General features: G+C 40.2%; 1 protein-coding gene across 1 annotated transcript; it reads right to left on the bottom strand.

The window, feature by feature from the left end:
• Positions 1-424: 424 nt before the first annotated feature.
• LOC140716706 (uncharacterized) lies at positions 425-27,418 on the bottom strand. The gene is made up of 8 exons (XM_073029518.1): positions 27,339-27,418; positions 22,446-22,555; positions 16,848-16,984; positions 15,000-15,183; positions 8,097-8,307; positions 3,937-4,072; positions 1,907-2,022; positions 425-823 (listed from the first exon to the last, which is right to left on the bottom strand). The coding sequence occupies exons 1-8, from the start codon at positions 27,416-27,418 to the stop codon at positions 718-720; spliced, it is 1,080 nt and encodes a 359-aa protein (XP_072885619.1). The 3' UTR covers positions 425-717.
• Between the last annotated feature and the right edge of the window lie 427 nt (positions 27,419-27,845).

The raw sequence follows: 27,845 nt of genomic DNA, 5'->3' as shown, positions 1-27,845 counted from the left end.
ATCATTGGTGTGATCTATGTATATAGAAAATGTTTGTAACAAAAATAACACGGGCTCTCTAAAATGCCATCTAGCAAGAGCATACTGTCATATTTGATGCCAGGGACTGATTAAATAGAAGTTTATAAAATAGAAGTTTATTAAATAGAAGTTGCTGTTTTCTAATTCTGAAATCATCACAAGTTCTTTTCAGTAATGGTAAATTTCTTATACCTGTTCAATTGTTATGACTATTTCAGGTTCAGTGACAAGATGGTTTGGTATATTAAAAGAACAATATTTTTTTATTTTTTGAACAAAATCTTGGTTATATTCTATAATTAATATAACAACTTGGAACTCATCCACATAGATTCCAAAAACATATGTTGATTAGCTAGTATTAAAACAAGACATGTAATTGCTGATCTGTCCTAGAAACATTCTTACAAAAATCTTTAATATGTGGTATCCACCATCCTCGTTTGGATGTAACTGTCACTATGTCACTGGCAAGGCCGGCATTTATTGCCAATCCTGGGTTGCCTCAAGATGGTGGAACAAACTTTTTTCATTTGATGTGTAGACTGAATGGTAAGATTGCCTCCACGCTGCATTAAGACGATAATCCAGTGATGATGACCTAAGGCAGATTGGTTCATGCTTGAGTTATAAAAACTTTGATGGGATGAAGTATTATTGTACTGTGGCTATGGTTCACCAGCTCTGGCTGTGCTCTTATTGTGTGCATGTAATAGGCACGGCTCTGTTGGAAATTTTCATTTTTTTGAAATGCTGGTGAATCAGATAGGCTTGCAGCTTGCACATGGGGAAGGGCATTGAACTGAAAAAGAAAGAGAGGTGACCATTCAGGATTTTATGAAAATTTTGAGAAAGCAGATATAGAGACATGATAGAATTGTACACCATGAAAAACCACGCAGTGCATGTATTGGAACCTGGATAAAACTTATTCAGTCAGTCTCTCTTCACTGTACTTTCCCCATAACTCTGCAAATCTGGAATTCCCTTTGAAAGTTGTTACTGAATCTGTCTCCAGCACTTTTTCAGAGAGTATAATCCAGATTATTTTAGGTCAATACATAAAAATTGTACTAATTAATATTGCCCTCTGGTTACAGATCTTTCTTTTTGACTTAAGAATAAATAAGAAAAATTTGAAATCTTGGTATGAAAGTATTCAATTGGGTCAGCTGGATGGGACCTTAATCTGGTGCACAGTCTAGGATAAATGTGCTACCGACTGAACAAATAATCCTGAAAGACCTCAATCCCATTTCAGAGAAGTGAGATTTAATAGTGTTCAAATATACTGCAGGTTTTAAACGGGGAATTTTATTTTCTCTATTGTGTAGTTTATCCGAACGTACTAATAGTCTGTGAACTACTTTAAGTAGTTTAGAAGTATAATTTACACTGTTCGAATTTCAAAATCACAGTAACCATTGTGTACAAAGCAAGGTTCACATACAGCAGTGAGATCATGAGCATATATTTTATCCGATGTTGATCAAGTCATCAGGGATAATACTTCTGTTTATAGTGATATATTTTTTATATTCACCTGAGAGTGCAAACAAGATGTTGTTTAGATGCCCCATTTGAAAGATAATACCTCAGTTAGTACAGCATGTCATAAGTTTTGGACTCCAGCAGCAGCCTGGATTATTGTACCTAGGTCTCTGGAGTGGAGTTGGACTTGAACCATAATCTTCTGAGTCAGGTGAGAGTCCCACAGACAAATGTTGTTGTCTACTGGCATGATCACACCCAGCCCCAGAAATTTATTGCCATATTTGAAAACATAGAGGTTTTTACAGGAGTAGACAGGCTCTTTCAGCTTCATGTTAACTCTGGCAAGAATGAAAAAGCATTCAGTGTATCAGTGTTGAAGTGCTGTTATTACCTGCGGGCTTCACGGTGGCCAGGAGTGTTCTTTTGTTGTTTAGCTGAATACATTGGCTCGCAGACATTTTTTGGAGTGAAATCTCGTCCAGTGACTGATGTACTTTCAATCCTCCCCTATTGTACAAACAAAAATGGTTAAGTTACAGCACTACTGGAGATTGTTAGAGCAAGGGTATGTGTGTTCAACAAAACCTCTCACATTTTATGATTCAGAAGTAACACTTCAGAAATCATTTATCTGCTCAAGACTGAAGAATGCTTGTTACAGAAATTGTAATTGTTGTGAGCTATCATTTGGTAAAAGTCGCAATTGATCAGGGCAAGTTTTACCTTATATCTAACTTCACTCTACATCTAAATTGTGGCTGCTTACTGGTGACGGTTTGTAGGCTCTGTCATAAGGGTCACCATGGCGTATTCTGGTCTTAGGCTTCCAGTCTTTGAAGGACATTTTATATGCTGTTTCGGAATCAAATTTGCCACCAATAATCTGCTTCGTTGCGGGACGAGTAAGTCCTTGCTGTCTAGATAAACTTTTCCTTTTATACTCAAGCTGAGAAGATAAAGTACAGAAGAGTAACACTAGCAGGCAAAAACTATTTCCTCCAAAGTGGGGAGAGGAAGCAGACTATCATTAACCAGTGATGGATGACCTGTAAAAGATGCACTGAATAGTTAACTGATTTAAGAATTGGGGTGCAGATTCAATGAAATAATCTAGAGTCAAGTGGACACAATAGATTCTTTAGGGGTGGCTTGCAGAGGGGCAAAGGGTCTCGGCCCGAAACGTCGAAGTGCTTCTTCCTATAGATGCTGCCTGGCCTGCTGCGTTCCACCAGCATTTTCTGTGTGTTGTTTGAATATACCTTCATACCAAGATTTCGAATTTGAGTTAATCAGTGAAGTTAGTCTACAGTTCGCAGTACGTATCAGTACAGTTAGGGATTGCTCTGACATGGCGAATTTTGATAATTGCTTCTGAATGATTTCAAATAAAAATACCAGTCTTCTATTAGGGAATGGGTTTTGGGATCTGGGAGGTGGGGGAAGTTAAGATATCAGCCATGCTGTTTTGATCTGTATGTAACTCTACTAAGCACCCTAGAAAGTCATTATTTTATATCAAGCCGTTAATCAGCAGAGGGCAGCACAGTGATTTATTGTTTTGCAGCTCCACCATCACAGGTTCAATCCTGACCGCTGGTGCTGTCTGTGTGGAATTTGCACAATCTAAAGATATTCATGATTATTGATGTGGACATGGTTTTCTTTGTTTCATGGTTATCTTTGGGAAAATGAATTTCAGGGTTGTGTACTGCATTCATTGATAATAAATGTACCTTGAATCTTTGAAGTGAATAGGTAAGTGGTAGGATATGAGGGAGATGATGGGAATATAGTGAGAATAAAATGGAATTAATGTAGGATTAAATTGATACCTGATGTTTGGTGCAGCCTTAGCGTATGTAGCCTCACTACCACCTTATCAGGGCAAACAAAGTCAGACAATGAAGCAACACACACAAAATGCTGGAGGAACTCGGCAAGCCAGGCAGCATCTATGGAAAACAGTACAATTGACGTTTTGGGCTAAGACCCTGGCAGGACTGGAGAAAAAAAGCTGAGGAGTAGATTTCAAAGGTTGGGAGAGGGGAGAGAGAAACTCCAGGCAATAGGTGAAACTTGGAGGGGGAGGGATGAAGCAAAGAGTTAGGAAGTTGATTGGTGAATGAAGACAATGAAGGCCAGTTTTGCCTGCAAGAGATTACTGCATTGCTTAAATGGGAACTACTGGAAGCAGTTCTTCCCCTTGAACATATTACAGGTTATAGCTCAACAGGAACAGCCTACATTTATGCTGCTAACTGTTTACAGACCCTTGAAGACATGATTGTATAGTTAGATTCTGATGTTTGCAGGAAAATTGAGATGTATGCTAAGAATCCCATTCTAATTCACTGCCTGGTGACTCTTGGAAATAGAGATCTTCACATCCTTCAACCTACAGAACCAATAAACAGGAATTACCTGTGTCACTGTCTCACTTTCAATGAGTCCATCCCCTACAGACAACTCATCTTTATATTTAATAGGATCAGGGCGGGGATAACGAGTAGTATCCCAGCCAATGTATGAATTTCTCTGAATTGTGTTGAAATCCGTCCTGTAAGATAGGGAAAATGCATTGAAGGATTATAAAATGGTGTTACTTATGTGCAACAGCAATTTCACTTAAAAGACATCGCTAACTTTGAAAAATATTCTAGGATGGTCTATGACAGTACAATCTTGTGATTCATGTTCATAGTGTAGGCCTCCGTTAGTCTCGATAGGCTATGGATTTGTGCCTTGGAAAGTTTCCAGGGTGCAAGCCTGGGCAAGGTATTTTTATGGAAATCCGGCAGTTGCCCAGGCTGCAAGTCTCCCCTCTCTATGTTACAGATGTTGTCGGGAAGGGCATTAGACCATGTTCATAACTCCTCAGAGGAGGTAGTAAACAAAAATCTACCGCCAATTTCAGAAAAAATTGCAATGGGTAAATATCAAAAGATTAGAAATCCAAAACAACACATGCAAAATGCTGGAGGAACTCAACAGGCCAGACAGCATCTATGGAAATGAATAAACAGTCGACATTTCGGGCCGAGACCAGCTTCACACAGCCTTAGATCACCTGGACAATACAAACAGCTATGTCAGCAGTCCTTGAGAAAGGGGAGGACAAGGCATCACGAACCAATCCTCATAGAGGGATCAAAGTGGAGCGAGTGAGTAATTTCAAGTTCCTGGGTGTCAAGATCTCTGCAGATATAACCTGGTCCCAACATATTGATGCAGCTAAAATGAAGGCAAGACAGCGCTATATTTCATGAGTTTGAGGAGATTTGGTTTGTCACCTAAAACATTTGAAAACTTTGACAGATATACCATGGAGCGTATTCTGAAAGGCTGCATCACAGTCTAGTATGCCTTGCGGGGAGGCTAGTGCACTGGATCCAAAGAAGCTACAGAAAATTGTAAAATTAGTCAGCTCCATCTTGGATACTAGCCTCTGTAGTATCCAAGACATTTTCAAGGAGCGATGTCTCAAAAAGGTGGCATCCATTATTAAGGACCCACATCACCCAGGACATGCTGTCTTTTCATTATTACTGTCAGGAAGGAGGTACAGAAGCCTGAAGGCACACTCAGTGATTCAGGAACAGCTTCATCCCCTCTGCTATCTGATTCCTAAATGGATATTCAACCCATGAACACTGCCTCATTTTTTTTTACTATTTCTGTTTTCGCACTTTAAAAAAAAATTTAATGCATACAGCTGCAAGAAAAGGTTTGTGAAACTTTTGCAATTACCTGTTTTTCTGCATTAATTACACATAAAGTGTGATCTGATCTTCATCTAAGTCACAATAATAAACAATCTGCCTGAACTAATAACACACAAACAATTGTAATTCTCATCAACATTGTGTACACCATTTAAACAATCACAGTCCAGGTTCAAAAAAGTCTGGACCTCTGAGGTAATGCCTTCTACAAAAGCTATTTGGAGTCAGGTGTTCCAATCAATGAGATGAGATTGGAGGTGTAGGCTGTAGAGGCGCCCTGCCCTATAAAAAAGACACAGAAAGTTAAGTTACCAACAGAGCCTGCTCTTCTCAAGAAAGATCTGTTTATGTGCACCAAGCCTCAATCAAGACAACTTTAGGAGGACCTGAGAAGAATTGTAGAGATGCATGAAGCTGGAAAAGGCAACAAATGCACTTCTAAAGACCTGAGTACTCATCAGTCCACAGTGAGAGAAATTATCTGCAAATGGAGGAAATTAAGTACTGTAGGTACTCTCCCAAGGAGTGGGCGTTCTGTAAAGATCATACCAAGAGCACAACATGCAATGCAGAAGGAGGTGAAAAAGACTCCAAGCAAAAGACCTTCAGAAATTCTAGAACTTGCTAACGTCTCTGTTCATGTCTTAACTATAAGAAAAACACTGAACAAGAATGGTGTTTGTGGAAGGACACCCTGGAGGAAACCACTGCTCTCCAAAAAAATATATATTGCTGCAAATCTCAAGTTTGCAAAAAAAAAAAACACTTGGATGTTCTACAATGCTTCTGGGACAATGTTATGTGGACAGATGAGACAAAAGTTGAACTTGTTGGCAGAAATGCACACCAAAACCTCATCCCAACTGTGAAGCATGGTGGAAGGAGCATCATGGTTGGGGGCTGCTTTGCTGCCTCAGAGCCTGGACAACTTGTAATTAAGGGAACAGTGATTTCAAAATTGTATCAAGATATTTTACAGGAGAATGGCAGAGCAGCAGTCTGTCACCTCAAGCTTAATAGAAGTTGGATGATGCAACAATACAATGATCTGAAACACAGGAGTAAATCAACAACAGAATGGTTTCAAAAGAAGAAAAAATTGTGTTTTGGAATGGCCAAATCAGAGTCTAGACCTTAACCCAATTGAGAAGCTCTGACATGACCTGAAGAGGGCTGTCCATGCAAGGTATCCCAGAAATATTGATGAACTGAAGCGGTTTTGTATGGAGAAATGGTCTAAAATTTCTTCTCACTGTTGCACAAGTCTGACCAGAAGCTACGGGAAATGTTTGGTGGAGGTTATTGCTGCTAAAGGAGGTTCTACCAGGTATTGAATACAAGGGTTCATGTACTTTTTCTAGTCTGGACTGTGAATGATAAAACATAAAAAATAAAGACATGGAAGACATGAAAAGTACAATTGTTTGTGTGTTATTATTTTAGGCAGGTTGTGTTTGTCTATTATTGTGACTTGGATAAAGATCAGACCATATTTTATGAGTACTTAATGCAGAAAACTGGGTTATTGCAAAGGATTCACAAACCTTGCAACTGTATATACTTTTAAAAATATATTATCATGTATTTTACTGCTGCTGCTCAAACAACTTTCATGACATATACCGGTATTAAACCTGACTCTAATTATGATTCAGGACTGGAAAGGAAGGGGGAAAACTCCAGAATACAAAGATGGGGGTGGGGAGGAGGAAAGACACCTTGAATAACCTGTTCTTGGTCCCAGGGTTGTGGAATCAAAAACTAGAGGGCATAGATTGAAGGTGAGAGGAAAAATTTAATAGGAACCTGAGGGGCAAATTTTCACCCACAGAGGAGTCAGTATATGGACTCCTCTGACAGAGAAAATGATTGAGGCAGATACATTAACAATGTTTAAAAGGTATTTGGATAAATACACGGAAAGGAGAGGTTTGGAGGGATGAAGGCCAAATGCGGCACATGGACTAGCTTAGATGGAAATCTTGGTCAGCTTGTACCAGTTGGACCGAAGGCCCTGTTTCTGTGATGTAGAACTCTCTGTTGGCTTGGTTTTGAGGGGAAAAATGCCTCATTAATCTCGTTAATGAGAGAGGTTAGCGGCAAATGGCCAGGCTGTTTCATGCTGACAAAAAGGCAACAGCAACTCAAATAAAAATGTGTTATAACAGTGGTCTACAGAAGGGTATCTCTGAAAGCACAGCACGTTGAACCTTGAAGTGGATGGGCTACAACAGCAAAAGATTACAAACATATACTCTAGCCATTTTATTAGACTCAGGAGGTACCAAATAAAGGGCCACTGAGTGTGTTAGTTTTCTCTTTCCCATTTCTGATGAAGGGTCTTTGACCTCGAATATTAACTATTTTCGGCAGATGATGTCTGACTTGCTGAGTGTTTCCAGCACTTTTTATTTCAGTTTTCAAGCATCTGCATTTCTTTCATCATTGGACCTGAACCAAAATTGATATTTGTTCCCTGGTGCAACCTTTATAGTGAATGGGGTCGTAGAAGAAATGGTCAAGGGAATGAAGTAGAGAAGTTGAAGTTAAATTCTCTCAAAAATTATTGGAAAGTGAAAATAAGGTCCTAAAATTTGTCATATTCCTCAGAAACCAAACAAGAAGCAGCAACGGAAAGTGCTGAAGGAACTCAGAGGATCAGGCATTATCTGTGGATGAAATGGATAGTCAAAAGCATCAACTGTCCATTTCCCTTTATAAATGCTGCCTGACATGCTGCATTCCTCCAGCGCTTTGTGCATTGCTCCAGATTCCAGCATCTACAATCACTTGCCTCCAAGATGCAACTACTGTTCATAGGCAATCTGGTATTAATGTGCATCATTGCACTATTCTTACGGTAGATGGCGGTTAACTTGCAGGTTGTCCTGTGCTGGTATTATCAAGTTCATCTTTGGTTGGTGGTGTTCAGGAAAATCTTTGCGGTAACTGCTGAGCAGGTCCATGGGAGTGGGTTTGGCTTTTGGTCGCTTCTTTGATCCTGTGTGCTGTTTCTCGAAGGGTAAAGGCTGAAACATGACTTGGTAAGTGGTATTCAAATCATGAACACCTTTAGTGACAAAGTAACATTTTGTGAACAATTTCATTCAATATATCACAACTTTACAAACTGAAAATAATTACAGACTTCTTTGCCTACATGACGCACAAATTAATCCAGTAGTCTGTATCAGATCCATATGTACTCACCTTGTAAGTGTTTGATTGGATAGTATAGAGGAAACTTCGTATTGTCTCTCAAAAGACTTAACTGATCTAAGCCATATCATGTACGTTCCCAAATCATCTCAATTGGTTTCCAGAACTGCTAAAGGTGCAGAACGGCCCTTGTTAAAGCCACAAATGATTGCAATAAATGTAAAGTATCACTCCTCATCCTTGTCAAACCAGCTGTCTTCCTTGAAGTGGTTTAAACCTGAAGTTCAGCTGGATTGATCAACACTTGCTTGGCTCCAATATTATCTATTCAGTATAAGCCAGAGACTTGCTTGGAATCGTATATCTTTACCTCTTAGTGCACCCCAAAGATCTATTCTTTAATCTCTCTTACTTGTTCTCTATGACTGCTGTTTCAACAACGTCATCTGAAAATAGTTGCCCAGAAATTCTAGTGCATCCTCAAGGACATGGTAGTGCGATATTGATGTGATGGGACAATGTCCATTTTGGACATCCCCATATTGCATCAAAATGCAGTTGCAAAAGAGGCCTTAGTCACAACAAACTGACTGTAGGCCAGTTGAATATTCAAACGTGAGCCACCTGGTTGTCTTCTCCCATACTCGGGAGATTGGCTACAGACCAGACCACTACAGTTACATTTCCAGGCAGGTGTCAGGTTCTACAAGGATGCCAATGACAGCCAGCTCCATGTCACAATTACTTCAACTCTTCGGCCAAACTACTTGTCCAACCTACAGCACTGGATCTGTAAAAGCTTATTTCTATGAAGTATACATATTTGGAAAGCTGAAATCAATTGTTTAGTTCTATTCACAAACTATCTACTGTATGAGGTCCATTTGATTCTTTCTTTTAGCTGTTAACTATAGCTGAAATGGATTGTTTTACATATCCATGACCGTCTATTTCCACTTTTGGCTGCTCTTGCCTCATCATGTCTGCTGCTGAAACCACAGCTGATAATTTTGTTAATCGATACCTGATCATTTCCAAAGCATTATTGGCTATCTTTACTCTTTCGGTTTTATAAACCTGAGGTAAACTCTACTGCCTAGCTATTCTTTTAAACTGCTGCTCATCATTTCCCCTAAACCTGCTGCCCTGTAGTTTGTAGTCAAGCAAGTCCATGATTTTCAGATTCTCATCCTTATTTTCAAATATGCCCATCTGTTTTCCTTATTACTACTCTCTCTCTCTCTCTCTCTCTCTCTCTCTCTCTCTCTCTCTCTCTCTCTCTCTCTCTCCAGTCATATGATTATTTAGTCTACCCAGCACTTTTAGTTCAGGGCTCTTCAACGTTCACAAATTTAACTGATCCATCATTAAGAGTCTTCTTCAATCTACCTAAGCCCAACATACCAGAATTCTTCTGTTTTCCAATTTCAATATAATTAACTTTTTGACTAAATTGCCATAACCTTTTTTCGGTGTCTCAAACTCCATTTGACAATGTACCTGTGAAGTTGGTATATCCTTATCTATCCTTTATTGTTCTGACTTGCGGGTGAGGACATGACCAGGTAGTTTCCGACACATAGTGTAGCAACAATGGGAATACTTTATGATGAATACCTGGTGTTCATTGTCCAACTCTTACCTCCCTGACCTTGAATCCATAAAGTACAAAGCCCAATTTCAGTACACTGAGTAGAGTACCAAAGAGCTGTTGTGGGACCCTGCTCTTATCTGTGGCTCTAATTGCCATACCTTCAAACTTCAAGTTGTCTGGATTTGGTTTTGCGCGTTCTGGCATATTGCAGAAATTCTTAGGAATTTCTGCTTGTCTTGTGGGTTGCTGGATTTTGTTCTGACATTGGGAGCACTGACATCCTAGGGAATGGAAACAAATTGTTAAAAGATCTGGGCCCTTTACACTCTCTACAGTTGCAGTGCACATAAACCTTATTACAAAGAATCAGGAGGGTGTTCTGCAGATGGAGTTTGACCACTGTTCTATGCAGCTAACGTGCTTATTTTTCCTTACTTATCTTTACTTAAGGTAAGCAGTAGTATTTCATTAGTCTTTCTATTGCATTTCATTTATGACAGCTGACCTTTGTTGATTTCTATAATGGAGTCCCAAGTTCCATGACTCTAGGAAATTATTCCTGTATGCTCATTCACGGGGTGTGGACATCATTGCCATCAGTAGTCATTTACTGTACATCACCAGTAGCTCCTGAATGAACAGTCAACTACATTGAGTTTAGAGTCTTATACACCAGTGTGGGTGATAGACATTAGTGAACTAGAGGCGTTTTTCAAAATTGTTTCAAGATTCAATATTGTTTAGCATCATTTCCAGTACACAAGCATAAAGAACAATGAAATAATTGTTACTCCAGATCCAATGCAGTACAAAAAAACATAATAAGGTAAAGAACACAATAAATATAAATAAGTAAGATAGATTATATACATTGTGTGTCTACATGACACTAGGCACAGGTGTGACTGATGGGAAATAAGACCATAAGATATTGGAGCTGAAGTAGGCCATTCAGCCCATTGAGTCTGCTCGGCCATTCAATCATGGGCTGATGCAATTCTTCCAGTCATCCCCACTCCCCTGCCTTCTCTCCATACCCTTTGATGCCCTGGTTAATCAAGAACCGATCTATCTCTGCCTTAAATATACCCAATGACTTGGCCTCCACAGCCGCTCATGGCAACAAATTCCAGATTTACCACCCTCTGACTAAAATAATTTCTCTGCATCTCAGTTCGAAATGGACGTCCTTCAATCCTGAAGTCGTGCCCTCTTGTCCCAGAATCCCCTACCATGAGAAGTAACTTTGCCATATCTAATCTTTTCAGGCCTTTTAACATTCGGAATGTTTCTATGACATCCCCCCTCATTCTCCTGAACTCCAGAGAATACAGCCCAAGAGCTGCCAGACATTCCTCATATGGTAACCCTTTCATTCCTGGAATCATCCTTGTGAATCTTCTCTGAACCCTCTCTAATGTCAGTACTGTATATCTTTTATAAAATAAGGAACCCAAAATTGCACACAATACTCCAAGTGTGGTCTCACGAGTGCCTTATAGAGCCTCAACATCACATCCCTGCTCTTATATTCTATACCTCTAGAAATGAATGCCAACATTGCATTTGGCTTCTTCACAACCAACTCAACCTTGAGGTTAACCTTTAAGGTATCTTGCACGAGGACTCCCAAGTCCCTTTGCATCTCTGCATTTTGAATTCTCTCCCTATCTAAATAATAGTCCGCATTTATTTCTTCCACCAAAGTGCATGATCATACACTTTTCAACATTGTATTTCATTTGCCACTTCTTTGCCCATTCCCCTAAACTATCTAAGTCTCTCTGCAGGCTCTCTGTTTCCTCAACACTACCCGCTCCTCCACCTATCTTTGTATCACTGGCAAATTTAGCCACAAATCCATTAATCCCATAGTCCAAATCATTAACATACAGTACAACATAAAAAGCAGTGGTCCCAACACTGACCCCTGTGGAACTCCACTGGTAACTGGCAGCCAGCCAGAATAGGATCCCTTTATTCCCACTATCTGTTTTCTGCCAATCAGCCAATGCTCCACCCATGCTAGAAACTTCCCTGTAATTCCATGGGTGATTATTTTGCTAAGCAGCATCATGTGCGGCATCTTGTCAAAGGCCTTCTGAAAATCCAAGCACACCACGTCTACTACATCTCCTTTGTCTACCCCGCTTATAATTTCCTCAAAGAATTGCAGTAGGTTTGTCAGTCAGGATTTTTCCTTGCAGGAAACCATGCTGGTTTTGGCCTATTTTGTCATGTGCCTCCAGGTACTCTGTAATCTCATCCCTAACAATCAATTCCAACAATTTCCCAACCACTGATGTCAGGCAACAGGTCTATAGTTTCCTTTCTGCTGCCTCCCACCCTTCTTAAATAGCGGAGTAACATTTGCAATTTTCTAGTCACCCGGTACAATGCCAGAATCTATGGATTGTTGAAAGATCATTGTTAATGCCTCCACAATCTCTCCAGCTACTTCCTTCAGAACCTGAGGGTGCATTCCATCAGGTCCAGGAGATTTATCCGCCCTCAGACCATTAAGCTTCCTGAACACTTTCTCAGTTGTAATTTTCACTGCACAAACTTCACTTCCTTGATGCTCTTGAATGTCCGGTATACTGCAGACTCTTCCACTGTGAAGACTGATGCAAATGATAAAGTAGTGGTGGTTGGGGTTGCTGTGGGGTGGGTTAGTGGGTGCAGGTATTGATTAGCCTTATTACTTGGGGAAAAAGAACTGGTTTTGAGTCTGGTGGAACAACTAGTTTAAACCATAAACCAGTTGTTCAATGGTCACTGTGAATATATTCCAGAATTAAAAATTTGTCTCTGGATCAATGATACAGATCTCTAATCACTTGTCCAATAATTGAGCTACTGCACCCACTGTTCCTGTTTTCTTTCTTGAGTCTGAAGGAAGTGACTTTACACTTGTGACTTTATATTTGTGACTTTACACTTGTGACTTTATATTTGTCACACCTCTGCCAAATGCTTACTCTGTTCACATCCCTGAACAACTTTCCGGTGTCTGTACAATCCCTCCCAATTTTGCATTGCCATCAGAACAGAGGAAATAGAGGCAGGAGAAGTCCATCCAAGCTCCATATCTGAGTATCATCTCCCTCAATTTTCCATATATATAGTTGTTAGTTCTGCATCCACAGTCTAATGAGGCATGGAATTGTTAAGATTAGTAAACTTCTGAGTAAAGATATTTATTGTCAACTTGGTCCTGAATCTATCCTTCCCAATTCAGATTTTCCACTCTCCCAGCATTCACTTTTAATGATTCTCAGAACCTCATGTTCCAATGAGATAGATAATTTTTCATTTTTATATTATTAGCTTACTTACCTTTGTATTTCATCTTTTCTCCCCTTTTAGCTTCTTAGTTGCCTTCTGCTATTTATTAAAAGCTTACCGATCCTCTAGCTTCCTACTAATTTTGACATATTGCATGCCCTCTTATTTGCTTTTATGCTGCCTTTGACTTACCATGTCATCTACCCTTTAGAATGCTGTTTATTTGGTATGAAATGATCCTGTCTTCTGAATTAATCCCAGAAACTCCAGCCATTGCTGTGCTACTGTCATCCTCGATAGCATCCCTTTGCTATTAACTTTAGCTCCTCTCTCATGCCTCTGTAGTTACACTTACTCAACTGTAATACTAGTGCATCCAATCTTAGCTTCTCCCTCAAATAGCAGGGTGAGTTCTATCATAATGATCACTGCTTCTTAAAGGTTCCTTTCCTTAAGCTCCATTATCAAATACAGTTTATTGCACAACACTAAATCCAGAATTGCCTTTTCCCTAGTGGGCTTAACTATAAGCTGCTCTATTGTTGGCTTTCTACAAATTCCTTTTCTTGGGATCCAGAGCTAACCTGATTTTCACAGTCTGTCTCCAAATTGAAGTCCCCATGACCATAGTAACATAGCCTTTCTTGCATGCTTTTTCTACCTTCTGTTGTAATTTGTATCCCACATCTTGGCTACTATTTGGAGGCCTGTATATAATTCCCTTCAGGGTCCTTTTACCCTTCAGTTTTTTAACTCTACCCACAAGGATTCTACATCTTCTGATTCGGTGTCACTTTTTACTAAGGATTTTATTTCACTTTCTTTAACAAATGGAGCCACCCCACCCCTTCTGTCCACCTGCTTGTCTTTTCAATAGCATTGGTATCTTTGGATGTTTAGGCTCCAGCTGTGATCTTTTAGCAAACATTACATTTATTCTCTCCAATTGTCACTACATTCTCTGTATCTTAAACTATGCTCATCTCAAATGATGAGAGGATATCAATCCAAAATGTTCTTCTCTGCACAGATACCAGCTGACCTGCCAAGTATTTCCATCATTTTCACTTTATTATATTCATATCTGCCTAATCTTACATTCTATTCCCCATGCAATAACGGCAAACCCTCCACTTACTTTCCTATCACTTGTAACTTTCTGTGTTTTATCTACCAGCACATTCAGGTTTCTCAGTTCACCAACACTTTCTAGTTTCTCAGCATTAAAGGAAAAAATTCTGCTTTTTCATTCTTCCCACCAACATGAACAATGTCCTCTTTTCCCAAATGAATCTCCATTCACCAGCTTCTTGCTGATTCAGTTAATACCTGTGGGAATCTCTTAGTAGTCATTGTTCCAGTTAGTAAACTTGGATAAGCTATTCCTTGTTCTTTCCTTCATTGTTAATATAATTTGTAAATAACACACACCCCAGGATACTGCTTCTTGTGAATGCCCCTCCAATAAAAACCTCCTACTTTCAGTTTTGAATTAATCCTATCTCCGACATCTGATACTGTACTTATATTGTAAGATCCCAAACTGTGAGGTGCTAAGAAACCATTAATATATGGAGAAAGATCTTTGAATTCATTACCTTATCTCCAACATCTGACGCTATACTCATATCATAAGATCCCAAACTGTGAGGTGCTAAGACACCTTAACATGGGGGAGAGTTAAGCTAAAGGAAGTAGCTCAGAGATTTAGGGAGCTTCACCTGCTGTGGTCAGACGTTCCCCAGATCTCACTTGAGGCTCTGACTTCCGACTCTTGCTGTTGGTGTTGCTTCTGGAACTCAATCGACCAGACTGTGAGCTTGTGTTAGGACATTTCTGTACCGTCACTGGACGCTCTTTCAGAGTTAATGCCTTGGTGTGGATAGATTTAGAGTGAAGTTGTTCCTGCATAGGCTCATAATTGTAAAATAACCCATTAGCAGAGCACAAAGGAACTGGAAATATTTACTTATTGTTTCAGATTATTTAAATCCTGTTAATAATCCAACATTCAATAATTATTGGCAGAAATAAATCCTCGTAAGAGTGAAATGAAAGAAGAAAATATTGGAAACACTCAGCAGGTTAAGCATCTGTTGGGGGGGGGGGAAGAGCGATAATATTTCAGGTCAACTTGCTCTGACGAAGGGGCTTCAACTTCAAGTATTAACCAAAGTTTCTCCTTTCACCAAAGCTGCCTGAACTACTGAGCATTTTCAACATTTTCTGCTTTATTTCATATTTACAGCATTGGTGTTATTGAAATTTATTTTAACCTTATTCAAATAGCCACTGAAAGAGAGCTATTGTTGAGAGAATTAACCTTTCACCTCAGTTTTGGCTTCTCTCTTTTCATGACCTGAAGTTTACTGTAATCTCTATCCATTTTGGTGCTCCTAGAAGAAACTCCTGGCCAATGCTGCCCAAAATTCTCATCATCCCAGGCAACAGTGGGTGCAACAGGAATATTTTTAAATGAGCTAAAGTTATATTGGTGAAAAGGGCTATGCCCAGCACTAGGAGACACATCTTGTCTGCTGCTCACCCGCTGTCATCCCAAATTACCACCTGATATCAGGCTGAAATCACCTGAGATCTCATATGTTCAATCATATAACAGCCACTGCCCTTATAATCCCCCCACAGAAGGCCTGTTCACTATACCCATGCATTTTTAGACTTTTGTTAACTTTCTGCACTACTTCGGGACAGGTAAGAAGAGTTTTATCAGCTGGATGATTTAAATCTACTTTTTAATCTGCAACCTTCTCCATCTCACCTTTATTATCTCTTCCTACTGATACTGCTCTGCCTAATGTTCATCTGAATACTCCTCAACAAAGCCCTGGTCTTATTCTAACTCTTGTATCATTACTGTTAAGTTCCGATGTTGTGCAGTGGCTCCAGCACTAAACCCTTTTGTGACCAAAATTCCAGGTTACAAGAACCCAAGTTTATGTCATCTGATCCTCACTTCCTGATTTGTATCACCTTCCTCGCAATTCAATTCAACCTGACTGTTTGGCATTTCAACTCTGTTATCAAAAACAAAAGGGTGTAATTTTAAGATGAGAGGTAGGAGATTTAAAGAAGCTCTTTGGGAAGCTTGCTGCCAGAGGAAATGGTGGAATGAGATACAATTATGTGTTTAAGAAGCATTTAAATAGACACTTAAATAGGGGAGGTATAGAAGGATATGGTCCGAATGCCGGCAAATGAGAATGGTGTAGATAGGCAAAAAGGTTACCATAGACATTGGGTGGGGGGGGGGGGGGGCAAAGGGCTTATTTCTATACTCTGAGTCTATGACTGACGCCTTGCACCTTGGGACTGGATCCTTCTCCTGGTGCCCTGCACAATGGCATCAGGTCCTTTGCTGGGATCTCTCACCCTACAATTCTGGAGCCTGCCCTGTGGTAAAGAGCTCTCTTCCCTGCAAACCAGCTGCTTTCCCTCTGGTTCTGTGCTGTGCGATGTGGCTATTGTATAATCCTATAACACTAGACCCTTCCCAGGAATTGAAAGTAAGCACAATGAATGTCAGCATAGGGCAGTCATGCTCTACTCACCCTGTTCCCAGCTTGTTTCCATTCCTTCAGGACTTTTGGCCCAAATTCCAAACGCTGTGTGGTTTCACACTGCATAGCTGGTGGGTTGGGGTGTGGCGGTGTGCGCAGTGGTCTCTTGCTGCTGCGGGGCAGGACATCTAAGATAGAATTCAAAATGAATCATTGCGTCTCTGCTACTTGCAAGTTCATAGAACATAGATCTATGTCATATGATATGATCATATCATATATCATAGATCATATATCTATGCACAGTACACAGTCCCTTTGGCCCATGGAGTTGGTGACCTATGATGTTGTGCCAACTTCTTAACCCACTCCAAGATCAATCTAATGCTTCCCTCCATTTAACCCACCATTTTTCTTTCATCCATGTGCCTACCTAAGAGTTGTTTAAATCTCCCTAATGTATCTGCCTCTGTTGTTGCTGATAATAAATTAACTAACTGAAGCTAGAACACATGCACACTTATGACTCAACATACATATATTTTGTCATTTATTTATTTATTTGTTGATTTATTTATTTATTGCGATACAGGGTGGAATAGGCCCTTCTGGCCCTTCAATCCCCTGGTTGATTCTTTACAATAGCTAACCAATTAACATACCAACCAGTATGTCTTTGAACTGTAGGAGGAACATGCAGCACCCAGAGAGACCCATGCGGTCACAGAGAGAATGTACAAACTCCTTACAGGCAGTGGCAAAATTGAACCCAGATTGCCTGCACTGTAATGGATTGTGCTACCACGCTGTCCCACTTGTGCAATAAAGGAGAATAGCATGGCCCTTGTCACCATCGTTCTGAATTCTGAACGGAGCAATCCTAATTTTTATGCAGAATTGGCTAGCGGTTACAGATAATGACCATTTGGTAAACTATGTATGAAAGGCCTAGATGGAGTAGATGTAGAAAGGATGTTTCCCATGGTGGGGGAGTCTACAACAAGAGGACACAGCCTCAGGATAGAGGGGCATCCATTAAAACAAGAGATGCAGAGAAATTTCTCTAGCCAGAGGGTGGTGAATTTGTGAAATATTTCCCACAGGCAACTGTGGAGGCCAGGTCATTGAGTGTATTTAAGTCAGAGCTTGATAGGTTCTTGATTAGACATTAGTAATTAGAAATTAGTAAAGCACCTTAGCTGGTGTGTGTGCCTTGGATCGCTTATCGTGTCTCCAGAGCCCTGCTGTGCAAAGGAAATCTATGTTCTTCAGAGACCTTTCTTCTTGCCTGGGCTATCTGCAGTCTATCTTTGGGTAAGGTGGTGGCATGCTCAGATGCAGTGGCCACTCTGGGTCCAATCAAAGGTACATTCGTTCATCTTGTACATCTTTTTACAATGACAAATCACTATCGGATACTAAAAGCATCAAGTACTGTAGGTCTATCCCATTAGCGAGTTGCCTGATAGCAATGGAGCTGGGCTTATTGCATACCATTGTTGTGTTCTCACCAGAATTTGCTGCATACCATTGTGCCAAGATGGCACATTGTCCAAAAAAAGGAGCAAGTGTTGTGATTGCAAGACCCTATTGGACATTGGTAATGTACAAAACAGTCTGGTTCACTAGTTCAATGGCGAGACTGATGGTGGGGGATTTGTGTTGCTTCAGTTGTTGTGTGGAAAAGGTCTTCAGGCCTCTGAGTCGCCTGTTGTGGTCGCCGGCGAAGGAGATACCAAAGCTGGCTGTGTGCCGTTAGATTTCTTTCTGGGTTGGGTGCTGCCCCTGGTGCTCACGTGATGGAAGTAAAAGCTGGACCAAGACAACTTGGACATGGGCTATATTTTTTGCCCCCCTTTGTGACTATGTTTTTCTGAAGTTGTAACATAAGTTCTGTTGGCAATGTGTTTTACAACTTGGCTCCGAAGGAATACTGTCTCATTTGATTATATTCATGTATGGTTGAATGATACTTGAACTTGAAACTTGATCCTTGCCTGGATTATATGTTAACCCTTGCCTTACCACAACTTCCACACCTCTACCACCACCAGCAGCACTTTCCACACACCTATGACTCTGTTTAAAAAAATGTCCCTGACATCACCCCTATATTTTCCTCCAATCACTTTTAAATTATGCCCTCTAGTATTAGCTATTTCTGCCTTGGGGAAAAATGGTACTGACTGTCCACTCTATCTATGCCTCTTTATACACCTCCATCAATTCATCTCTTATCTTCCTTTGCCTGTTTTACCTTACCAGGAATGCACACAATACTCCAAGAGTGGTCTAACCACAGTTTTATAGAGTGCAACATTACCTCATGGGTCTTGAACTCAATCCCCCAACTAATTAAGGTGTGGTGAACTACATATACCTGTCTGGACTGCTCCTGTGGCTCCTCCCACAGACCCCTGTATAAAGGCGATTGAGGCCTGAGCCCGGCCTCATTCTCCAGGATGTAGTGTTGTTCATTCTTCCAGTCAATAAAAGCTGATATCTCGCTTCTTATGTCTCAGAGTGAGTTATTGATGGTGCATCATAAGGACAACCCTTCTTAGCTATCCTATCAACTTGCACGGCAGCTTTGAGAGATCTATGGACTTGGATCTCACGATACCTCTGTTCCTCTATGTTTCTAACACAGTCATAACTGGCATTCACCCTGTACAATGCCTTCAAGTTTGACTTTCCAAAGTTCCACTTCAAATTTTTCTGGATTGAACTCCATCTGTCACTTCTCAGCCCAGGTCTGCATCCTGTCAATGTCTTGTTGTAGCCAACAACAACCTTCTACGCTATTCACAACACCATCAGCCTTCAATTCATGAAGGAAAAGGTGCAAGCTGGGTAATAGGACAAACGTAAGATACTGGAGATTGATCATATTACTAGAAAGTGCAGGAAGCATTTAGTAGGTCACAGTATTTCTGGAGAAAGGAACATAGTACCTGTTTAGCTGTTTCCAGTGCTTTATGGTTTACTTACTGCCCATTATGCCACTGGTATTTAGGGCAACAATTAAGGTCCTCTATCTCTGTCTGTCCATACTGTCACACACAGATGTAGAAGGATTCTTCATTGCTGTTTCCACAACAATTTTGTTTTACCAGTCAAGGCTGTTAGCTCTGAGCTGAACCCCTGAACCTGGAGGACCAGTGGACCACTCTTAGTCTAACCTCTACCCTTTGACCTGTTTGGCATGGGTGACCCTACCAAGAGACAAAGCACAAAGCCCTGACTCTACCCAACATAGCTCTCCAGATCAAGTCTCCAAACCCAACGACAAGGTTGTGATCCTCTTGGAGGACTTTATAGTTTCATTGTGCATTAATGCAGTGTCTTCAAGTGCTCTACAGTTTATGAAGTACTTCTGTGCTGTGGTCAATGTTGTAATTGAGGTTCCTTGGTTGCACAAAACAAGCCCAACATCAGAAATGTTATAATGACGTTGGTTGAAAATTAAATACATTGGCCTTTTAATAATGTTATACTGTTGCAAGGAAAGTAAGATATTTGAAGAACTAATTATTACAGCTTTGGTACAACTTCAAATTTCTCCCTATGAATAACCCCAGCCCCAACACCCATTCAAAGTCTTACATTCTCCCACCTCTGGAACTTTTGCACATCCTACATATTCATTGCTACATCCTTGTTGGCCATGGCTACAGCTGCCTAAATTTGGAATATCCTCCTAAAACTATCCCACTCATCATTTTTTTAAAAAATGCACCTTAAACCTATCCCACTGGGCCAACCTTTTATTTGCCTGTACCTTTACGTGGCTAGATGTCACATTTTATTCGATTACACTGCTTTGATTGAGATAGTTTATTACAGGGTATTTTATAAATATACTGAGAAAAGAACTATAAAAATATTAGAATTTACAATCACAAATGGGTATTATTTCTGTACTTAAGAAAAAATAACAAAGAAAATTTTCTTCCATGCCTCCATACTTTTTCTTTTGGGGTTTTTTCCACGGTGATTTTCAGGAAAATTATCATTTTTACTAGATGTTGGAGCAAGGATCTGGAGGGCTTGGAAATCACTGGGTGATCTGAGCTTGGGAATCTACCCAGTGTTAATAGACAGTAGGTGCAGGAGTAGGCCATTCAGCCCTTCGAGCCAGCACCGCCATTCACTGTGATCATGGATGATCATCCACAATCAGTACCCCGTTCCTGCCTTCTCCCCATATCCCTTGACTCCACTGTCTTTAAGAGCTCTATCTAACTCTTTCTTGAAAGCATCCAGAGAATTGGCCTCCACTGCCTTCTGAGGCAGAGCATTCCACAGATCCACAACTCTCTGAGTGAAAAAGTTTTTCCTCAACTCCATTCTAAATGGCCTACCCCTTATTCTTAAACTGTGGCCTCTGGTTCTGGACTCCCCAACATCGGGAACATGTTTCCTGCCTCTAGCGTGTCCAAACCCTTAATAATCGTATATGTTTCAATCAGATCCCCTCTCATCCTTCTAAATTCCAGTGTATGCAATCCCAGTCGCTCCAATCTTTCAACATATGACCGTCCCGCCATCCCAGGAATTAACCCTGTGAACCTACGCTGCACTCCCTTAATAGCAAGAATGTCCTTCCTCAAATTTGGAGACCAAAACTGAACACAATACTCCAGGTGTGGTCTCACCAGGGCCTTGTACAACTGCAGAAGGACCTCTTTGCTCCTATACCCAACTCCCCTTGTTATGAAGGCCAACATGCCATTAGCTTTCTTCACTGCCTGCTGTACCTGCATGCTTACTTTCAGTGACTGATGACCAAGGACACCGAGATCTCGTTGTACTTCCCCTTTTCCTAACTTGACACCATTCAGATAGTAATCTACCTTCCTGTTCTTGCCACCAAAGTGGATAACCTCACATTTATCCACTTTAAACTGCATCTGCCATGCATCTGCCCCCTCACCCAACCTGTCCAAGACACCCTGCATTCTCATAACATCCTCCTCACATTTCACACTACCTCCCAACTTTGTGTCATCTGCAAATTTGCTAATGTTACTTTTAATCCCTTCATCTAAATCATTAATGTATAATAAATAGCACGGTCCCAGCACAGTCTTGTGGTACCCCACTAGTCACTGCCTGCCATTCTGAAAGGGACCCGTTAATCCCTACTCTTTGTTTCCTGTCTGCCAACCAATTTTCTATCCATATCGGTACCCTACCTCCGATATTGTGTGCTCTAATTTTGCCCACTAATCTCCTATGTGGGACCTTATCAAAGGTTTTCTGAAAGTCCAGGTACACTACATCCACTGGCTCTCCCTTGTCCATTTTCATAATTACATCCTCAAAAAATTCCAGAAGATTAGTCAAGCATGATTTCCCCTTCGTAAATCCATGCTGAGTCGGACCGATCCTGTTACTGCTATCCAAATGTGCCGCTATTTCATCTTTTATAATTGACTCCAGCATCTTCCCCACCACTGTTCAGAAGTGATTACTGTATGTGATACACTGCCCTTTTGGCTGAAGTCTGTTTGAGAGCTATCTCCACTTTGTGGGTCAGTTCAGCTGGCCTCTCAGACCAGAAGCAAATCTGAGCAAATAGTGGAAGCGGATATGATCTAACTAAGATAAAATGTAGATGTGCCACCATGTTATTGTGGTTCTTACTCAGAGGTCTTGTGAAGGACGACTGGTAGTTTGTTAGAAGCCAGTCAGTATTCACTGAGCGTTGCTGATTTGATTGGTTCTTCTTGCAATTCTGATGGCATTTGTGTTGACTGGAAGAGAGAAGGAAGAGTTCATTAAGACAACGTAACCTGATGGAGCTATTAATTAACTAACACCAAGCAATTTTACTGTTATTGATCCTTATCAATTTGGAAATAGTTGCTTGCTTTTATATACTCCATGCCCTTTACTGCAAAAGTCAACATTTCATTTTCCTTTGTAGTTGCATGCCGTAATGCACTTCATACCAGGTCACCCAACTCTGTTTTTACAGCTACATTTTTTAGTCTCTATTTTAGTCTCAATCTACTTAAGCAAGATTGGGTTCCTATTCTACCTATCAAAATAGATATCTTTGTATTTCCCTACGTTATGCACCATCTGTCAAGATTTTGTTTAACCTATTTAAATCCCCTTTCTGATTTTTGTCTCCTCCTCACAACTTGATGTATTTGGTTCATCAGGAAATTTGCCTTGAGCTCTCTCAGTCCTTTAGTTTATGTTGTTAACATAGATTGTGAATAGTCCCTCATTTGATCCCTGTGGCATCCCACCAGTTACAGCTTGCTAACCTGAAAGTGATCCATTCACCCTGATTTTAGTTAGTCAATCTTTGATCCGTGTTAAAGTTGTAGCCTGAAGGTCATGGTCTCTTCTCTTGTGCGACAATCTCATTTGTTGCACCTTATTAAATGTTATAGAACATAGAAAACCTACAGCACAATACAGGCCTTTCAGCCCACAATGCTGTGCCGAACATGTACTTACTCTAGAAATTACCTAGGGTTACCCATAGCCCTCTATTTTTCTAAGCTCCATGTACCTATCCAGGAGTCACTTAAAAGACCCCATTGTATCCACCTTCACCACTGTTGCCAGCAGCCCCTTCCACGTACTCACTATTCTCTGAGTAAAAAAAACTTACCCCTGACATCTCCTCTGTACCTACTTCCCAGCACCTTAAACCTGTGTCCTCTTGTGGCAATCATTTCAGCCCTGGGAAAAAGCCTCTGACTATCCACATAATCAATGCCTCTCATCATCTTATACATCTCTGTCAGTTCACCTCTCATTGTCCGTCGCTCCAAGGAGAAAAGGCCGAGTTCACTCAACCTATTCTCATAAGGCATGCTCCCCAATCCAGACAACATCCATGTAAATCTCCTCTGCACCCTTTCTATAGTTTCCAAAGTTATCTTGAATTCCAAATACATACCATCTTCCTTAATTACATTCCAAAAGAACTCCAACAGATTTTCCAATCCTATTTTATCTTTCATAAAACCACACAGTGCCAAAGAACTGCAGCACAGAAACAAGCCATTTGGTCTATCATGTTCGTGTTGACCCTTTTGCCTGTCTCCAGTCAGTCCATATCCTCCTTTGCCTTGCCTAAGTGCCTGTCTATGTGTCTCTCAAATGTATTGATTATATCTGACTCCCATTTCCTCTAGCAGCAAGCTCCAGATATCACCCACTCTTTAAAAAAATTTACTCCTTAACTCCCCTTTAAAGCTCCATTTCAACATAATAACCTGTTGAATAACATAAGTTAACATAAAACCCCTGCCATGGGAAAAAGTCTGTCTCTCTACCTATCTCTGCCGCTTATAATTTTATATACCTCTAGCAAGTCACTCCTCAGGGAAAACAAACCCAACCTATTCAATCTCTCCAAATTCAAAGATATTCACTCTAAGTGATGATGACTTTCTAAATATTCTGCTGCTACATTCTCAAAAATGAATTCCAGAATTTTCTTAAAGACAGATATTAGCTAATAGACTAGCTTATTAGTTTGCCCATCCTTTCTTAAAATGGGATGAAATTTGAAGATTTTGATTCCACTGGGACCTAATCTGAGAGAACCCCTGTAGCCTCTGAGGAGGTGTGCCTCAGAAAGACAGCATCCATTATTAAGGACCCCCATCACCCAGGGCATGCCCTTTTCTCACTGTTACCATCAGGGAGGAGGTACCGAAGCCTGAAGGCACACACTCAGTGATTCAGGAACAGCTTTTTACCCTCTGCCATCCGATTCCTAAATGGACATTGAATCCTTGAACACTACCTCACTTTTTAATTATATTAATTCTATTCTTGCATTATTTTTAACTTAATTACTCCATATACATACGTATATACTTACTGTAATTGACTTATTTATTTTTTTCTACATTATCATGTATTACATTGTACTGCTGCTGCTAAGTTAACCAATTTCACAACACATGCTGGTGATATTAAACCAGATTCTGATTGTTTTTTTTAAGACCCCAGGATGCAGACTACCAAATCTGGAGGACTATTAGCCTTTAGTCCTGTCAGTTTGCTTGGTGTATTCTTTCTGGTGAGAGTCATATACCTTTAGCTTCCTCCTTCCAATTTATCCTCTGAACAATCTACTATTATTAGAAAACTTTTGTGAAGACAGACAAAATATTTGTTCATTGTCTCCACCATTACCTTGTTTCCTATTATTTCCCCATATGTGGCTCAGTGTCAAATGTTGCTTAATAACTCTTTCTGATTATATTTTGAACGCGCTATACAAATACTGCTTGGGTTAAAGTTGCTTATATTTAGTCATTAAGATTAGGGCATTTGTATACTTTGTCTCTAAATTGCTCTCTTCTACAGTTCAGAGCAATTAGATGTTCTGATCTGCCTTTGGATCCTAAGAAAATGATGTCATATTTTCCTACATTAAGTGAACTTTGTCACAGTTTTGTTCACTCGAATTCTGCCAATATTAATCAACATGGAACAATTTGATATGAAGTTTGCTTATCAACAGCCAATGAGATTCCTGGAAACTGTTATAAAGTGGGGTAGGTGGTTCTCATCATCCAATGATGGTTCAAAAATAGACTGACATTTATTGTTCAGAATTAGCAGGAAATGAGAAAAGTTCAATAGGTGATGTCTGTACACCGTGTTTCAAAAACATCAGTCCTCTGCACTCAGAGTAGTTTTTGAAACACAGTGAATGTACAGCGAAACCCAATGAGTCGAATGTCATGACAGATGTCTGCTACTGATGATAGAGGAAGTTCACTGTCATGAGTAGCAGATGTCCAATTCAGAAAATAAACTATTAAAATGCTTTCTCTATTTGTATTTTTACTTCATCCATGCCACTTCCTGTGGAACAGTCAGCAAAACACCAGTAAATGATAAAACTGCTGGAAGAATATTCAATGGATTCAAAGACATTCAATGCTATTGTTTCCAGGATAATGGGGGAAAACATACATAAAGCAGAACATGTAATATGTGTCCCTGGCAATTAAGTTTTTTTTAAGTGGATGAGAGCTGGAATGGAAAGCTTACATTTTAAATGGGATTAATTTGGATTGATGCTGGACTATAGGCCAATGGCATTAGACAACTTTAGGCAAAGGACAAGCTACAGGAGCCATGAGGAAAAAGTGCAATCAAAGAAATTATCTAGGTTGGTGGCTGATCATGATTAAAGTTTGAGATTGGTGCAGATTTTTGACTAATGGGCCCTATATTGGCTCATACACTGAGTGAAAGGGATGGTGCAGTGGTGATCAGGGTAGATGATCAGTGGCTAGTTCAGTGGAATGTTTAACAGAATCTGGTATGCCATGAAACCTGGCAGTCTCAAAACAGAAGAGCAGAAACTTCAGTTTCCAGTATGTAAAGAGTAACCTGGTCCACACACACATCCTTGACTGGTGTTGTTTTATACTGAGGCACAGAAGTTGTCGCTAAATCTGCAAGAAATTGCACAATTCCCACCTCCACTTCCACAATCTTGGTGAAGGTATGAACACTCTCACTGTGTTGGTCTGAGGATCTCCCACAAAGCTTGAGGCAGCAGGATAGAGATCTTGTAAGTAGAGCCACTCATACCCTACAGGGTGCCTCAGAGTGCTCAATGGCCAATAAAGAGCTTCAGAATTGCTATCACCACTGCTTTATAGTTTGTCCTCCAGCATTGAAGGAATTGACTATTTATTGCCCACTACCCTCATTCAAAGGTTCGACATTCCAAATTAGACATCACAATCAAGATTAGAAGTCCACAGACACTTACCAGCAAGAGGAAATGGGTAGTGATTACGAATTGGATCTCTGGCTCCAGTAATCCTGTTCTGGGATGCTGAGACTAATTGTTCTGAGATGTCATTGATATTGTGATGTCAATAATATGGTGATCAGTGACCAGCTACCTTATCACAGACTGACATTGAATTTTGCTGAAATGGCAAAACCTTTGAATGTTGGATCCTAGATACTTGGATATAAGTGTTGTGGTTAGGATTGAAATCTAGAATAGAATGTAGAGTTATGATTCAGATAGGGGAGATGTGGTAACACTACTACAATGAGGAATTGAAAAAAAAATCTGGTTAGGATAGGGCTGTGATTAGGATAGGCAGGTAAGGTTACTGTAGAAGTTGAGTGTAGTGTAGACAGAGTGGGGTTGAGATTAAAGGCATGGAATTGTGGTTGAAAGGGCAAAAGAAGGAAGCATAATGCTGCAATGCTTGGCTCAGGTTGAGGTAGAAAAGATAAAGCTGGGATAAAAATGGTTTTATCCATTTTTGAATGGGTGAGGAATAGAAGGACTGGGTTTGCTGATAATGGATACTCTTAAAAGTGAATTTGCTACTTCCAAATGCATTCATGATTCAACACATGGCTTACAGCCATAGTACATTCTAAAATAATATACAGGATTACACTTCAGAAGTACTGTCTTAACTATGCCAATCATTGGACTGAACTACAAATGTTACAAAAGATGCTGTATAAACACAAATCTTTTTAACCTTATCTATATTGGAGAGACACTCTTACCCACAATCACACAGCTCACAGAGGCATGAAAACTCCAGGAATTCCAGATCTTCTATTTTTTTCAAATAATTGAGAGCCATTTTAATAAATATTTCTTTTTGAAGTGTGTTCCTAAAGAGAACCCACTCAGAAACTGAGCAAGTCCTTTCAGAGTGTCCCACAGTGTGTCCAGGAAGAACTTCCTCCTGGCAGTGGTCAGTCAGTGTTCCTTAATCGGAATCAATTATAGTCAATCTCTTTAGTGTATGCCTGTTGCTATGGCACTTTCTCACATGCAACTTGACTACTCAATAGGGGGTTGTTTAGGTTTGAAAGGAATAATGAGATCTGAACCTATTTTAATTATGGTGAACCAATGAGTCAGCCAAGTTTACTACAGGCTCACCTGAGAGGGAGAGACGATAGTGTCAGGTACCAATGTGGGTTCACTATTCAGGGTTCCTTTGTTACAAGTTACCAGGGACTGCCAAGTCTAAAGCCTTTATTTAAGAACCCTGTGCACTGTAG

The sequence above is a fragment of the Hemitrygon akajei genome, chromosome 26 (genome assembly GCF_048418815.1).
Source record: "Hemitrygon akajei chromosome 26, sHemAka1.3, whole genome shotgun sequence".
NCBI lineage: Eukaryota > Metazoa > Chordata > Chondrichthyes > Myliobatiformes > Dasyatidae > Hemitrygon > Hemitrygon akajei.
This window is presented reverse-complemented; position numbering and strand designations above follow the sequence as displayed.

Excerpts from the sequence above, each read along its gene's own strand:
- LOC140716706 (XM_073029518.1), bottom strand. The coding sequence starts at position 27,418 with ATGGCTCTCAATTATTTGAAAAAAATAGAAGATCTGGAATTCCTGGAG. Across the intron at positions 22,556-27,338 it reads TGTGAGCTGTGTGATTGTGG|TCAACACAAATGCCATCAGA; the intron begins GTAAGAGTGTCT and ends TCTCTCTTCCAG. Across the intron at positions 8,308-14,999 it reads GGAACGTCTGACCACAGCAG|GTGTTCATGATTTGAATACC; the intron begins GTGAAGCTCCCT and ends TTGTCACTAAAG.